The sequence below is a fragment of the Cydia fagiglandana genome, chromosome 3 (genome assembly GCF_963556715.1).
Source record: "Cydia fagiglandana chromosome 3, ilCydFagi1.1, whole genome shotgun sequence".
Classification (NCBI taxonomy): domain Eukaryota; kingdom Metazoa; phylum Arthropoda; class Insecta; order Lepidoptera; family Tortricidae; genus Cydia; species Cydia fagiglandana.
Window position 1 is genome coordinate 19,290,452 of NC_085934.1, and position 17,751 is coordinate 19,308,202.

Here is a 17,751-nt window from a genome sequence, read left to right on the forward strand (position 1 = left end):
CGGTGGCCAATATCAAAAAATGTTGTTAGACGTTAATAATCTACACAAAATTTTTAACAAAAAAGATTCAGTATACTTTTCGCAGGGATCAATATTTAAAAAGATAATAAAGAGGGAAAGTTAATTATAATAAATTCTAAGGTTCCTTGTTTTTATTTTTTCGTTAATAATTTGAAAAGTATGACTCATAGCAAAACAAAAATCTTATACATAAATAATAAACGTAAAATTTCCTACAAGAAACATGCAGAACATTTTTCGCTAGGATCAATATTTAAAAAGACAAAGCAGCGGGTAAGTTAATTATAATCAATTTTAAAGTTTTATTTTTAGTTTTTTGTAAATAACTCGTAAACGGTGTCCCATAGCGAAATAGGTTTTTAAGAGTAAATTATCTACATAAAATTTCCTCCAAAAAACATCTAGAACACTTTTCTCTAGGATCAATATTTCAAGCGATATTAAAGGAAGAAAGTTAATTACAATCAGTTCACAGGTCACTTTTTTTTTAGTTTTTCGTAAATAACTCGTAAACGGTAGCCCGTTGCAAAACAATATTCTACATAAATATTAAACATAAAAGTGTCCACAAAAAAGGTTCTGTACACTTTTTCGCTACGATCAATATTTAAAGAGGTATTAAAGGGGGTAAGTTAATTATAATCAATCCCTATTTTTAGGATTTCGCAAATGACTCGTAAAATAAGGCTCATAGCAAAATAAGTTCTTAATGTTCTTGTAAATAAATAATCGATATAAAATTTTCTACGAAAGACATATGGAACACTTTTCTCTTTTTAGGGTTCCGTACCTCAAAATGAATAAAAACCGGCCAAGCGCCAGTCGGACTCGCGTTGCAAGGGTTCCGTACATTACCCAATTTTTAACAGTGTATTTTATATATGTTAAACGCGAGTGAATTGCCTTTAAAAAAACCTGTAGGGATCGGTTCAAAAACTAAGTAATGTCCGACTCGCGCTTGACTGCATAATTCAAATAGGTTTTCCTGTCATCTATAGATTCTATTCTGTATATCTTTTCAAAATTTTAGACCCAGTAGTATCGGAGATAAAGCCCCCTTCCCCAAAATAAAACATTAAAATACAAAAAAATACCACCCCCCCCCCCTTTATCTCCGAAACTACTGGGTCTAAATTTTGAAAATAAAATTAAAATAAAATAGTTCTTTACCTATATACAGGGTGACACATAAGACGTAATACAAAATAACTAATTATGGTTCGGTTAATGACAACGAACATTATTCACTACATCATTAATTAAAATTCATCTAAATAACTTTTGCTAATTTACTAACAAAATAATTTAATAATTTCCTGTAAGTTTGGTCACCCTATGGACGTTTGGTGACGTCATACGTCATGTTAGTTGTGTAAAAGCTCTGGTGGCCTAGCGGTGAGAGCGTGCGACTTGCAATCTGGAGGTCGCGGGTTCAAACCCCGGCTCGTACCAATGAGTTTTTCGGAACTTATGTACGAAATATCATTTGATATTTACCAGACGCTTTTCGGTGAAGGAAAATATCGTGAGGAAACCGGACTAATCTCAATAAGGCCTAGTTTACCCTCTGGGTTGGACGGTCAGATGGCAGCCGCTTTCGTAAAAACTAGTGCCTACGTCATATCATGGGATTAGTTGTCAAGCGGACCCCAGGCTCTCATGAGCCGTGGCGAAATGCCGGGATAACGCGAGGAAGGAGGAGATGTTAGTTACACTTAGGTACTTGTCACATTATCTAACGTAATCTGTGTGTCAATTAGTCAGTCGCAAGTAGTAATTTCTGATATCAATACACAAGTGAAACATTTGATAAAACAAATCAAATCAAATCATTTATTTACAAGCATGCAGTATTTTATTAAAATTTAAACGTATTTCAACAGGTGCTCAAAATGATCACCGCCTTCCACAACGAAAAGCTCTGCACGACGTCGGATGTTCCTCTGAACTCTTCCAAGTACAAATTCGTTGGCTTTTACGACTTCAAATGCTTGTACAATTTTTTGGCGGAGTTCTGCGACCGTATTTGATTGGCGTTTATAAACTTGCCTTTTAACTTCGCCCCACAAAAAAAAATCCAGCGGCGTTAGATCTGGACTACGAGGTGGCCATTCTACAGGACCGTTACGCCCTATCCAACGCCTGGGGAACTCTTGGTCAAGGTACCTTCGAACCCGCAGAGAAAAATGAGCTGGAGCTCCGTCTTGTTGATAGTACAGATTTTGAACATTTTCCTCTGGTATGTGTTGTATCAGCATTGGCAAAACGTTTCTCAAAAAGTCTTCGTATTTTTCTCCGTTAAGGTTACCTTCAATAAAATTAGGTCCTATTACATAATTATTGAGGATACCCGCCCAAACATTAAGCGAGAATCTGGTTTGAAAGGAATCTCTTCGTGTCACATGCGGATTGACATCGCTCCACCAATGTTCATTGTGTGTATTAAATAAACCTATTCTTGTAAATGTAGCTTCGTCTGACCACAAAATGTTATGATTCAGGTTTTGCAACAGCCACCTACAAAACCGTGTTCTTTTGGGATAATCGGCTAGAACAAAATCTTGCACCCGTTGAAAATGAAAAAGGCGCGAAAATTTTTTCCTATTGTAATAGTCTCCAAATAAAAACTTGGGTTGTTCCGAATCGTGCCGCTGCTTCTCGGGTGCTTGCTTCAGGATTGCGGATAAAATACCTAAGTACTCGTGTTCGAAACTGTTCTGTGTATCTTGGTTGCCGGCCTCTGCCTTGGGCATGAATTGGAACTCCGAATTGCCCATAGTCCCTCAAATTTTGCAGACAGTCGTTTATCAATTGCCGTGTGGGGATCGGACACTCTGGGTAGAGTTCGTGAAAAAGAGCTTGCGTCTGCACCGTACTCCGCGACGTAAAATAAAATTCTACCATACGTAATCGTTGAATGTTTGTGAATGGATAAGGAGGTGGCATTATTACTTAACCAATCTCTAAATTTTTCCAATCGCCAAATGAAACTGATTAATCAATATTTTCTTGTTATGACAAGTAACTTCAACGATGCGTCATTTATTTTTAAATTATCAGTTTTGATGATAAACAAGGTGAGTGTTTACTACAAAGTAGTTTCAACCTTTTTGTTCTACACAAAGTAGTTAGGGTAAAAAATGGGGTCAAAAATAACGGAAATTATTAAAACAATGGTACAACGATTGCTATTATTTAAACAACACGGAACATAGTTTGGATTATTAGCACTAGGTAGGTAAGTTTGAAAAACATGTTTTGTATTACGTCTTCTGTGTCACCCTGTAGACGTAAACCTAAAAATAGGAACCTGGAAATTGATTATAATTAACTTACCCCCTTTAATACCTCTTTAAATATTGATCGTAGCGAAAAAGTGTACAGAACCTTTTTTGTGGACAATTTTATGTTTAATATTTATGTAGAATATTGTTTTGCAACGGGCCACCGTTTACGAGTTATTTACGAAAAACTAAAAAAAAGTGACCTGTGAACTGATTGTAATTAACTTTCTTCCTTTAATATCGCTTGAAATATTGATCCTAGAGAAAAGTGTTCTAGATGTTTTTTGGGGGAAATTTTATGTAGATAATTTATTCTTCAAAACCTATTTCGCTATGGGACACCGTTTACGAGTTATTTACAAAAAACTAAAAAGGGACTTTAAAATTGAGTATAATTAACTTACCCGCTGCTTTGTCTTTTTAAATATTGATCCTAGCGAAAAGTGTACTGCATGTTTCTTGTAGGAAATTTTACGTTTATTATTTATGTATAAGATTTTTACTTTTCAAATTATTAACGAAAAAATAAAAACAAGGAACCTTAGAATTTAGTATAATTAATTTTCCCTCTTTATTATCTTTTTAAATATTGATCCCTGCAAAAAGTGTACTGAATCTTTTTTGTTCAAAATTTTGTGTAGATTATTAACGTCTAACAACATTTTTTGATATTGGCCACCGTTTATGAGTTATTTACGAAAACCTAAAAAACGGGACCTTAGAAGTGATTATAATTAAATTTCCCGCGTTAAAATCTCTTTTAATATTGATCCTAGCGAAAAATTGTACTGAATCTTTCTTGTAGACAATTTTATGCATATTACTTATGTAATAGAACATTTTTTGCTATACACCACCGTTTAAGAGTTATTTACGGAAAACGAAAAAAACGGACCTTTAATGTCAAATATCTCACTTCCGGTCAAGATTTCGATCGAGCAACCGGATCGGATTCAGCGGGGGTCTAATTAGGTTAAAAAACCCGGTTTCCAAAAAGTAATATGATTTGCCAGTCGCATCAAGAAGGAGAGCGATTTTGATTTTTTTTGTCTAGTATAAATATCATTACTTATTCTGTGTACAGTGGAGAAAACGAATGAAATCATGCAATTTGATTTTGCTATTTTTAAATAAAGAGTAACTAAACAGTATTTTCCACAGTTGTTGGTAATGATACCATCTCTTACAATTTCTCTTCATGAACATTTTATGATACCTAACCTTCCAGTTTTCGCCCGAATTAATCAAAAAATTCACCAACTCCATTTACACCAACCAAATAGAAAACGGGTCCGTGTCCGAATTCGCGATCTCGAGTCCGGGTCTGCGTCCGGGTCCAGGTTCAGGTAGAAGTCGAATTCAAAATCTTGCTTGTTTTGCCAGTGGGGTAACTTGCTTAACAATCAATTAGAAAAAGACAAGTCGTCGAGGAGTTCCGTTCTGATCACCATCAGCAATACCACTTCATCAAATGCCACTGTTCTTAATGTAAATCCTTGTTTGCCTGATGAAAATACAAGAGTCACTATACAATGCCATTAAGATTTGTAGAGTTCCCTCGATTCCTTATGGATCCCATCATCAGAACTTGAGCTTCACGAAAATATGACTTAAAAATCTAACGTGCTTAACAAACATAACGAAGAGGACAAATCCCCAAACATGAGCTATGCGTCGTTGAAGAGTTCCATTCTGATCATCATCAGCAGTTTCACTTCATCAAATGTCACAATTCTGAATGTAAATGCTTGGTTTGTTTAAAATCCACCAGTATCACTATATGTTAGGGTGGTTCAAAAAACATTTTTTTTTCCTAAGGGGCACCCCCTTATTTTGTTACACTTATTATGTTGATAAATTGAGATTATAGTTGAGATAAATTAAGAAACTTGGTGTATAAGTTTCTTAATTTATCTCTTAACTATACTTCGTTTTTTTTTAGCATTAGAAATTAGGTAAACAATCTTGATGTGTCTTTTAATTGAAAAACACAATTTTAAAAATAAGTTACGGCAAATATGTAACAATTATTAATCTAGTACGATCATTTATATTCGTCTGCTTTCATAAGTAATAGTTTTTGAATTTTGAAAAGCGTTTTTCAATTAAGACATGCTAAGATCGCTTACCTTCTTGCAAGTTCTTTCTAATGCTAAAAAAACGAACTATACAATAGTGATGGGTAGGACATCAATTTTAAATGAGTTTGTATGAGTACCTCATTTTCTAAAATGAGGTGTTACAATGTCTTACTTCAAATGAGGTGAGGTACTAGCATATTTTTAGCGTCGACTATTCTATTAATCCAACGGGCCAACGGTGCAAAAATATTTAATAAATATACATATTTATGTATTCATCACTTCCTTTGTAAATTAATAAATAATAATAATTAAGGAGTGCAATTCTGGAGGTAGAAGGTAAGAATAGAACTTATAGGAGAAAGATCCCACATAGTAACTTAATTTGCTGCTTTTATGAAACTTGTTCTAATTTAGCTCTTTTTTATTGTTAGATTGTTTTGTCCTCCTCCTTGCTACTTGATATAGTTTTAAGTATAATAATCACTAGCGAGAGCTACCCGCTCCGGCTTCGCACGGGTTAACAAATTATACATACACCTAAACCTTCCTGAAGAATCACTCTATTGATAGGTGAAAACCGCATGAAAATCCGTCCAGTAGTTTTTGAGTTTATCGCGAACATACAAACAAACACACATACGGACAGACGCGGCGGGGGACTTTGTTTCATAATATGTAGTGATATATTTCATAACCATAAAACTACCACATTTTTAACAAACTAAGGAGAACAAATTCAATATTTTCACAAGTCATTATTATATAGAAATGACTAACTTACCACTTCAGATAATTTAACAGTAATATCATCAATATGATATTAAACAAAGCACCATTCGCTCCGGACGCCACCGGCTACATTTACATTTCATTTTTTCATGCAAAAGGCACCAAGGAAGATCCGCGGGTAAATTTAATGGCGAAAACGATGTCCATATTTTGTTATTTTGGTATAATTATAAGAATTATCACTAGGTATTAGGTATTAGAGAACTAAAATTAGCTACAACGACGTACGAACGAACAAAATAAATAAAAATATGTCACAATCATAATTTGTCAGTCCGAAGTCGTTTACAAATAATGTTAATAAAAAGTATTGCAAATTCAAATCGTTATAATTTACATCTACATGTTTATTTTACCTATGCAAATTATACTTACTTTTTATTTAATAAACTTGAAACTTATTGAAATGATCATATATTGTGTACGCTACAGTATTATATTTCAATAATATTTTAGTCACTAAAGGATTACTGTTTATAAGCAAGCTTCGTAAATGCCTGTCTGGTATACAGAGTGCGTACCGCGATCCATGTTCGTCATGTTGCCTCCCTGTCACACTTACGTAGGAATTTACAAGTGCAACAGAGAAGCAACTTTTCTTCATTTGAGACATTTTGAGTTTTGTATGTCGGCGAGCAGGCGAGCACCTAGCGCCTCGTGCCATCCAGGGACTCTTTTGCAAGTTGTGAGGAGCGTTGAGTTTTTGAGGTTCGCGAGTGAATTTGAAAGGATAAGAGTTTTTTTGAAATTAGAAGTGTGTGAATGATTTGTGTGGCAAGAGGTGTTTGTGATGCGCGCGAGTAAATGAGTAAAATGAATAGAGGAGTGAAGTAAGACATTTTTGAGTTGAGTGGTACAAATGAGGTGCCTCGCGAGTGAGCGACTCAACACTACTATACAAGGTGGTGCTTAACCACGTTGAAATTTTGTATGTTGTTTGAAACCCAACAAAAAGAGTAATTATGATTCAGAATTTTATTTAAAATATCTGGTTTCACACTATTTGCACATGTGATGTATAAGTTTTGAAGTAGAAAAACATTTTCTTACAAAATAATATCTTTTAAATCACACTTTCAAATAATGTGAAAACTACTACTTACATAAAAATAAAAAAAATAGTAACTTATTTATTTTTTTGATTTCATACAATTTGAAAAATTTCAATGTGTTTGAGCACCCCCTTGTAGTTAAGATTGCAAGATGCTTGGCGTATTTTGTCAACATAATAAGTGTAACAAAATGAGGGGGTGCCGCTTCTTCTAGCTAGAGTTTGAATTTTTCCCATACAAACGTGAACCACCCTTACAAGATTTGAAGAGTGCCCTCGATTCCTCATAAATCTCACCATCAGAACTGGGTTTTGACAAAGACGGAACCAATCTGTATGTATATACTTACAAGTTACAACTCAACTAAAAAAATAATTTTCAAAATCGATCCCAAAATGACGGAGATATCAAACATTAAAAAACCGAATTAATACCTCCTTTTTAGGGTTCCGTAGCCAAATGGCAAAAAACGGAACCCTTATAGATTTGTCATGTCTGTCTGTCTGTCCGTCCGTATGTCACAGCCACTTTTTTCCGAAACTATAAGAACTGTTCAAACTTGGTAAGTAGATGTATTCTGTGAACCGCATTAAGATTTCAACACAAAAATAGAAAAAAAAACAATAAATTTTGGGGGTCCCCCATACTTAGAACTGAAACTTAAAATGTCTTTTTCATTAAACCCATACGTGTGGGGTATCTATGGATAGGTCTTCAAAAATGATACAATACAATACAATACATTTGTTTTTTTTTTTAAAGGAAGCTTCCTTGGGGCCTACTTAACACCCCTTCCGAAAATCTGACGCGCTCGAGTAATTTTTTTTTTTTTTGCATTTTCGACTACTTTATATGCCTACCCCCACCACGCAAACCGGCAGATTAGTATACCGTTGTTATCAGAGGCACTCGGGGCATACGTAGTATGAATATCTGACGCGCTCGAGAATGCCCAAGTAACTGTTTTTTTTAACATTTTTGAAAAACCGTACACGCCAAACCCACCGCTAAAATGGTTTTTGCCATACGAGCTTTTCTTTTCGAAATTATTTTATCTTTCGATTTTGATAGGTCTCGACGGCGCCGTTGAATTACGCCATTTAGCTACCTCGCCTCCCTAACTATTAGTATTTAGTGCATAGCATAATATGTATGTCTGTGAAGATGAGCGCGATCTCGCCAACAAACTGCAATTGCAGTTTGGCGAGGAATATAATGTTTATAAAAGTGTTGTGTACTTTATGATAAATAAATTAAAAAAAAAAAATACTTTTTATTGCACGCCTCACATACACTTAGTTTACAATAAATGGACAATAACATAAAAAAACCGGGCAAGTGCGAGTCGGACTTGCGCACGAAGGATTCCGTACCATAATGCAAAAAAAAACAAAAAAAAAGCAAAAAAAAAAACGGTCACCCATCCAAGTACTGACCCCTCCCGACGTTGCTTAACTTTGGTCAAAAATCACGTTTGTTGTATGGGAGCCCCATTTAAATCTTTATTTTATTCTGTTTTTAGTATTTGTTGTTATAGCGGCAACAGAAATACATCATCTGTGAAAATTTCAACTCTCTAGCTATCACGGTTCGTGAGATACAGCCTGGTGACAGACGGACGGACGGACGGACGGACAGCGAAGTCTTAGCAATAGGGTCCCGTTTTACCCTTTGGGTACGGAACCCTAAAAAGACAATAGAGGTAACAACAGGCGGTCTTATCGCTTATGATATTGAGGTTTCTAATATCATTTATTTCTAAACTGAATAGTTTGCGCGAGAGACACTTCCAAAGTGGTAAAATGTGTGCACCCTCCCCTCCCCCTTTAACTTCTAAAATAAATTTAACTTCGCACTGAATGATGACATCGTACGGGGCTTAAAGCCCCCGTAACGCAGTGAACGTGTTAAAGTCACATTAAAATTCCATTTTTCGAAATAGAGATTTCAACATTTAACTTTGCAAAAGTAGATAATTGAAATATTCTAAAAGCAATAAAAATAAATTAGGTTAGATTCGAGCTACAATGACATTAGTTTGGGTTCAAGGCAAGGTTGCAGGGCCTCAACAAGGGAAAAAAGGGGGAGGGACTGTTGGCCTGGCTCAGTGAGCCAGAACTGACCCACTTATCCCTACTACTGCCGTAAGCAGGTAATGAATTCCCAATGTATTAAGTTTAGGTTTAATAAATTATAAATATATTTTATTAATAACATAATAATATACAAATATGTATAAGCATAAAGTAATAAATAAGCCTACAGCTATTAATAATGTCCGTAATCTGTATAATCCCAAAATACGGATCCCTCGTATGTGGATGCTGCTTACATAATCTCGTCTGTCAAGGTGTTTCGGCAGGAAAGGCCTTGGCAGACTTATAAATTCCTGAAATGAGGGTTCATACCTACCGACTAGAATTGGTTTCATGGTGGTATCAGATGGGTTACTGTACGGTAACCGATGGTCATCTTGCTTATAATCTCGTCTGCCAAGGTGTTTCGGCAGGAAAAACCTTGGCAGACTTATATATTTCTAAAATGGGGGTTCATACCTACCAACTGGAATTGGTTTCATGGTGGTATCAGATGGGTTAGTGTAGGGTAACCGATGCCGACCTTGCTTACATAATCTCGTCTGCCATGGTGTTACGGCAGGAAAAGCCTTGGCAGACTTATATATTCCTGAAATGAGGGTTCATACCTACCGACTGGAATTGGTTTCATGGCGGTATCAGATGGGTTAGTGTACGGTAACCGATGGTCATCTTGTTTATAATCTCGTCTGCCAAGGTGTTTCGGCAGGAAAAACCTTGGCAGACTTATATATTCCTAAAATGGGGGTTCGTACCTACCGACTGGAATTGGTTTCATGGTGGTATCAGATGGGTTAGTGTAGGGTAACCGATGCCGACCTTGCTTACATAATCTCGTCTGCCAAGGTGTTTCGGCAGGAAAAGCCTTGGCAGACTTATATATTCCTGACATGAGGGTTCATACCTACCGACTGGAATTGGTTTCATGGTGGTATCAGATGGGTTAAATTAGGGGTCCCGCTGGCCACCTTTGAGAGCGTCTGCCAAGCACTTCCGGCAAAAAAAATACTGGCAGACTTCGCTTTTATGTGTCTACATGTAAATTTCTAACTGCTGCCATAACTATTATTTCGGTATCAGATGGGTTAAATCAGCCCCCTTTTTTCGCACCGGAAGTGGCCTTCTTTTTCGTACTTTCGGCAAGTTCCGCCGTGGCAGACTATCGAATTCGGACTTAGCATCACTTTTATGGGAAACCATTGTGCATTTCATCGTGGTATCAAGTCGGTTAGAAAATTTGCGGCCGGCTCTTCTACTATGGCTCCTCTACAGCAGCGGTCGGCAACCAGCGGCCCGCGAGCCGCCCTGGCCATTTTTAGGGTTCCGTACCTAAAGGGTAAAACGGGACCCTATTACTAGACTTCGCTGTCCGTCCGTCCGTCCGTCTGTCACCAGGCTGTATCTCACGAACCGTGATAGCTAGACAGTTGAAATTTTCACAGATGATTATTTCTGTTGCCGCTATAGCAACAAATACTAAAAACAGAATAAAATAAAGATTTAAGTGGGGCTCCCATACAGCAAACGTGATTTTTGACCAAAGTTAAGCAACGTCGGGCGTGGTCAGTACTGGATGGGTGACCGTTTTCTTTTTGCATTTTTTTCCGTTTTTTTTTGCTTTATGGTACGGAACCCTTCGTGCACTTGCCCGGTTTTTTATGTAATATTTACAAATATATGTAAGGTAAAAAGGTAAATATGTCTGATAAAGTCATGAATATTAACAAAGTGCGGCCCGCGTCCACTTCGTTAACTGCTATATGGCCCTTGGCTGCTAAAAGGTTGCCGACCGCTGCTCTACACGATGGGCCAACGCCGGCCACTCCAACTCCTCGGACGCATTTATGCGTTAGAGGGAGCAAGTGATATTGCTATCTCAATCTACCGCATAGCTGTGTCCCATGGAGTGGCCGGCGTTGGCCCATCGTGTAGAGGAGCCATAAAAGATTAGTTCCTTCACTTCACGCTACAAAATATTCATATGCAACGCTTGGCGATGGGCTATAACCGCGAAAATCGATGCTCGCAAATTTCGAGCCACTATGTCACTTTAAATGGAGTAAAAGAGAAAGATGCTCGAAAATTTCGATGTTCGCGGTAGGCTCTCAGGATGCTAAAGCTGATCGAGCTATGGTATAATAATATACTCCGCCTGGTACTCTCTTCCCGTCTTTTCTAGGTCACCTGACTGACACAAGCCTACGTCATCATGCGACAGTGCTATATGATAATATGCGATAGCGCTATATATAGCGGCCATGTTATTGTGACGTAGGCTTGTGTCACTCTGGGAAGAGAAGACCATGTTTTATTAGACTATGTAATCGAGCTAAAGCCAGTTGCCGCAAAATTGAGTTAGAAATATATATACCTACTCGTAATAATAAGTGGGAGTATAACCATGAAAATAAAAGATAAGGCGGTAATTACATTAGATATACGCCCGCGCGCGAACGTCGGTTTAGGTAGCACTCTATGCCACTTTATTCGTTACCTACAGCAAATATTATTTCAAATAAGTTTTATCTATATTAGCTTTTTAACCCAATGGTGTACGTGTGTTGTCAGTGAACTTCGCAATTAAAGAATGGCAGTGAAAGGGTTACTTTTCAATCTTTTAGGTTTAATAATTAAAACAAGTAGGTATGTAATTTTTATTAACAAAATACGAACTATAGGAAATCCTTGTAACGTGTATGGGTACCTATAGCGTGTATGAAATATTTGTGATACTACTGATACTAGGTCGATTCGCTCATCATCTTATCAATTTTGATGATCGCGGACCTAGCGGTTATATTAGCAAGATTGTTAATGGTATCAGCGAAAAGTATTTATTGTTGTACAATCGAGAATTGGCAGGCTAAAAAATTGTAGTATTACCAATTAATTCTCTCTGGTATTAATTAGTAGTTTGCTTAGCTAATTATAATTAGGTACCTTTACTTAAATAAATAGAGTCATGACTAATGAAAGCCGAAACCACTAGATGATGCGTCGTCGTCAATTGTTTATTATTGTTAAATGTAAAAATACTTAATTGACGATCTTATCTAACTACCAACAGCTAAAATAAAAATATTAAACTAATTCTGCTTATATATTGGTTTGCACTGGTTGATACAATTAGTTATTGTTAAGCCCCCTCCAGACTATGCGCGTGAATCGCGGGCGAAGCCGCGAACGCGAGTGTGGAGTCGATTTCGCAGGTCTGCGTTCAGGACTCCGCACTCGCGTTCGCGGCTTCGCCCGCGATTCACGCGCATAGTCTAGAGGGGGCTTTATGTATAGGTAGGTACACAGATTAAAAATAAATACGTTTTTAACTACCTATGACATTTTTCATTTCATTATTCGTAATTTCATAAAGGGCAGGAGGTAATTCGACTTATTTAAAAAACGTTCGTAATCCTTCTTATTAGGAACTAAAAAAGTAAACAAATACAAAAATATTGATTGATTGAGTTAACAATCGCTGGTTAATAAATAATTACGGTCTTGGCCGCTTTCTTGAATATTGGCGGCGTACCGAATTACCCTATGTGCCCCCTCCCCTCCCATTGTTTGAATATGCAAGAGCTAGTTTTATATCGACATATCATATGATACAACTTGCATTATAATCAAACAACGGGTTGCACTCCGGGAGTGCCGACAGAAGTGAAAACTCAATGACTAGTCCAAAATGTCTGCAGCACTATGTATAATTGACCCATCCTCCTTTCTATTGAAAAACTTTAGTTCCGAAATTGCTGGCCAAGTGGCCAGTGAGCTTAAATTTGTAGTAATAATTCACCTGATTATGATACGTTATGACTAAAGTTCTTTTGTGAATAACATTGTCCGTGACACATGACGTCAGCGTTACGTTGTTACGCGTTACGCTGAATCGAGTTTATCATTTTTTCCCCACCTCAAAAAGTGCTCAGCGCCACTAAAGAAGTTTTCACTTCAAAAACGAGTGTTAAAATCGATTCCTATTCATTCCCGGCTCTCAATAACCGAACAGAACCAGGCGTGGATCACTCCGCGATTTCGTCGCTTTGCTACAGGGACCTAAAAGTACATCCGTTCCACACTAATTTTGGTGGCTAGCCATAAGCCGCGCGTGGCGCTGTCGCCACCTAGCGACCATATCTGTCCTGTCCTGATCGTAACAGATGCGTTTTGTTAGAGAGTGAGTGTTCTGTACCTAGTACTAATATTTATTCTGTGACTGAACTAAAATACCGAACTAGTTCTTTTGACCGAGAGCGGAGCGCTCTCTGTAAGGAAAGAGCAGGCACAAGCCTACGATACAGGCAAATAGACGAAGCAGCTAGCGGTTCGTTTCGTGGCTATCCGCTCGCGGAACAAATGCGAATACACGTCATAATAAAACAGTCGTATTGCGGCTATTGTAAACAGTAAACAGACGGCCGTGCATTGTTTCGGTCGTTACAAGGTTGAGGTATTTCACTAAAACAATCATTTTCCTCACTGGCCTTTAAGTGGTATCCAGACGGGACTGATCAAATCGGTTGATTTCATCAAAAATGACATATGCGTCAATCTCGAATTTTAGATTGATGGTGATATTAGAGCCCTCTACATTGAAAAAATGCCCCAGAAGGAATAATGCCGCAAAAATATATGACGCGCTCTTATTGCGCTCCAAATAAGAACGTGTCACATATTTTTGCGGCCCTAGTTGTGTAAGATACTATTGCTGATGACTGTACCTATAGGGTGCATTTCTACCCTATAGGTACAGTCATAGGGAGTTTAAATCAAAATATATTTAAGACAGTAAAATTATCTTTTATTGTTCATACTTTATAAATTAATAACAATGTAAAAATGGCGGATGAACAAGTGAAGTAATGAGACTAACCACTGCTAATGTTGCATTTAAATTAATTAACTAGAAATCCATATTATCCATCACCACAAAACAGCTTTCTATTCGGTAATTTATTAATGAATTTACAAATGAGAGCAATAAACATATTGGTAACAATACAAGGACAACCACATCCACCAAAGATAACCTAATTTAAACTTTATTTCTGTGACAACAAGGCATGATTTCTAACTAATTCACATACAACATTAGCAATGATCACAATAATGACTGCCTTAGTCTAATTTAAATGTAAATGCTTTCTAACTATATAGATAGAAGTCTCAAGAGCTACATGTCAATGGTAACAAAGTCTACTTCAGTTTAATAAAAAGCTAATTATAAATTCACTTGCTTACTGGTTTCGGCATAACTTTCTTCCCTATTCCCTTTCAATACTTGATAAATGCATCTAACAACTTGAATCCATTATCTATATAGCTAAAAATGTACCCATAGTCTTCAAATCAATTAAATAAACACTAAACTGTAAGCTTCAATAATTATTTACATGATTTCTTTAGACTTGTCTTTTTGGGTTTATACCTAAAGATGAAAATTTTCAATGACTTTTTTCGTTACCAAGAAAGCACAAAATTATAATTATTGTATATAACTTCTAAATTCGCCGCGTTTTCAGTGACGAAAATATAAATTGAAAACTTTTATCCTCCGGTCAATTTTAAACCTATCTAATGATTCTTCTTAGGTTTACTGAGTTTCTCGTACTTGGTCTTGGATGACCACCAGAGGCCGAAGGGGATGGCGAGGGAGGGCAAGGTCATGACAGCGAAGGCGGCCCAGTCCAAGATGTGGGAGGAGAACTTGCGGTCGAAGTCCTTGTGCGCCACGATGGCGCCCTCGCCGGGGGAGCTGCTGATGGCGTGTTGGAGCTGGAAATGAGTAATTTAAATTAATTAGTTTTATTTGCAATTTAAAGATGATTTAACTCCCCCCCCCCAAGTCTCACCTATAGACAACGTCAACATCCTCTAAGTCTCATTCAACTAGCATGTGTGATATTGCGTCCATAGGACTTAGCACTTTTCCGCCAATGCAATATTGCATCTGGCGAAGTCCAGGGGTTAACCTACTAAGTCACACCAATATGAAAACAACAACCATATATTTAACCAGTTTTGTGTGTATGACATACAATAATTATTTAGGTATCATCAAGCTGATCTGATGATTGATGATGGAGCCAAGAGGAAGATATTAAACCTGATTGGTAAGCTACTGTATCATTCATTTCAATAAGATCCGTAAAATAAATAATAAAATAAAAAATAAAATTTGTGATTTCCATATTGGTAATATTGGGGGCATAAAGTAGTATACAATAAAAATGGTCACAATAAGAATATACACAACCATAAAACTCTTTGAAATTTTCAAACATTTAAAATTTAATGTTTTAGCACCATCTCTACTCTAGCAATAATAAAGAGGAAATTAGAAAAATAAAATATTGGAAATTATCCATATCATTATTGGGAAATACCTACACTACCAAGACTAGTTATTATGCCTGAAAAGTAAAACATAACAGTGAATATTCTAAGTTACCATACTTGAAAAAAAAATTTGGCAAGTTATACTTTCCAAACTTTATAAGGAAAAATGTTTCATAATTTGTTACACACAATCATTTCTGTGTAATTTATTGAGTTTCAATAACATCACTGGGTTTATAAGTATTTAGAGAAGCTGGTGTATTGTTTGTTTACTATTGTTATTTGTTAAAAACTGGCAAGTCGGACTAAAAATATCTACATATATATAAGTAATAAGATTACTTTAACATACCAGTCTTAAAATCAAAACAAAGCATTAGAATTACAGTGGTTGTCACCAAATGGTGGCTTGCTTTCCAGATCCGGACCACCGACTTATTTTGTGCTGTACATGGACATATGCGTATTTATTGTAATAAGCTCAAGTACAAACAAACCACAGTGGTTATTTTAATTTAAAAACCGGACCCGAAACAAGAAACTAATTTGTGATCCCTGCTGGTGGTGGCATTTTCGGAAACTTTTAATGTTTGCCCAATTTAAATGTTCTCAAAATCAGAAGTACATATGGCACTTTACATAACTACAACTAGTGTACAAAACTCACCTCAGTAGCGTCTTCGGTGGGCTTGTAGGTGATCTCAGCCGACGTGAAGTTGAAGTATCCGTAACGGTTCGAGCGCACGGTCACGACGTGCGACACGTTCGTCTGCGGCGGGATCCGGTCGATTTGCGCCGACAGCTGCCCGCCCACTACCGTGAACACCTCCGGGTGGAACCCGTTGTCCACCAGCTTCACGTCCACCGCCGGTGCCGTCCCGACGTTGTACAACGTGTACTTAATCAGAATATCCATGTCCTCGACCAAGTACTTGTTCAACACTTGCTTCGACACCAGCAGGCGCGCCGCCGCCGTCTCCTCATCGGCCGTCACCGCCGCGGCGATGATCAGCACGAGCGACAACAGTTTCGCTGACATTTTATCTGTAATAAGAAGATTTTGGTACCGTTATCGATGTGTAACGAAAAGTGAGAATTTATAAATGAAACTACTGTAATTCATCACTGTAACACTGACCAGGGATGATTTGGTTCACGAATGGAAATTAAAATGTACAATTTACAAGCATTACCTGTTATCGAGCTTATTTTAATACACAATAAATGAGAAATGTGAAAGGTTACGTTGACAGGCGAATGTACGTGGCTGACGTTTCACTCCACGCAACCAATCTTCTTGCCAGCAAACAAAAATAATTACCCTACGGTGGCGACCACATGAGCTCGACTGATATATTTTTTATTGAGTTGCTTATTAAAACAATAAACCCTAAATATTATTACGCTAAAAATAAATAAACACATATCTATTTTCCAAACTGATTGCGACTTTTTAGTGAAAATAGATAAAATAAAAGTTTCTGGCAGTCATTCGTTGTGAAAGGTTTTTCTTTTTTTGTGAGTATTAATGAACGCGATTTTACATGTGTCAAAAATACGTGTTTGTATTTCTTGTTCGAAAACCATTAAAGATGATATCGGGCGAAAATGTGTGAATTAATTTAAGTTTTCTTTATTTAATAAGTAGTATAGTGTAGAATTTATCTTAGCATTCAATTAAACTATGACCGAGAAAGAAGATACTACCAAAAAACCCGAACAAGAACCATTAGACGACGAAGCACTGGAGAAGTAACACCATTTCCATTTACTGGCTGTATACCGATAGATTTCCAGTTAGATTTATTTGTGGATGTACACTTTCAGATTAGCCGTAGAGGAACTGATGCGGGAAGCGGTTCAAGGGGCAGCAAGAGCCGAAATCGTGGGCCCTTCCGGTTGGGTCAAAGGACCCCAGCAGAAAACGAACAAACGTTTCCTCGTTAATACGCTGCGGAATGCGGTGAGCTCAAACAAGTACCACAGCTCACGTGCCACTCACAAGCACTCGCGACACAGGTCCCCCAAAAGAGACAGGTATCCTGAACCCAGTATTAAGAAGGACAGATCCAAAAGAAAAAACTAA

The 17,751-nt window shown here is 37.1% G+C and overlaps 2 protein-coding genes across 2 annotated transcripts; one reads left to right on the forward strand and one right to left on the reverse strand.

The window, feature by feature from the left end:
- Positions 1-14,105: 14,105 nt before the first annotated feature.
- Positions 14,106-16,978, reverse strand: LOC134680296 (translocon-associated protein subunit beta). Its single transcript, XM_063539405.1, has 3 exons — positions 16,859-16,978; positions 16,333-16,709; positions 14,106-15,101 (listed from the first exon to the last, which is right to left on the reverse strand). The coding sequence occupies exons 2-3, from the start codon at positions 16,702-16,704 to the stop codon at positions 14,901-14,903; spliced, it is 573 nt and encodes a 190-aa protein (XP_063395475.1). The 5' UTR covers positions 16,705-16,709; positions 16,859-16,978; the 3' UTR covers positions 14,106-14,900.
- A 207-nt stretch (positions 16,979-17,185) lies between these two features.
- LOC134680298 (protein POLR1D-like) lies at positions 17,186-17,751 on the forward strand. Its single transcript, XM_063539407.1, has 2 exons — positions 17,186-17,417; positions 17,493-17,751. Exons 1-2 carry the CDS (start codon positions 17,350-17,352, stop codon positions 17,749-17,751), a joined length of 327 nt encoding a protein of 108 aa, XP_063395477.1. The 5' UTR covers positions 17,186-17,349.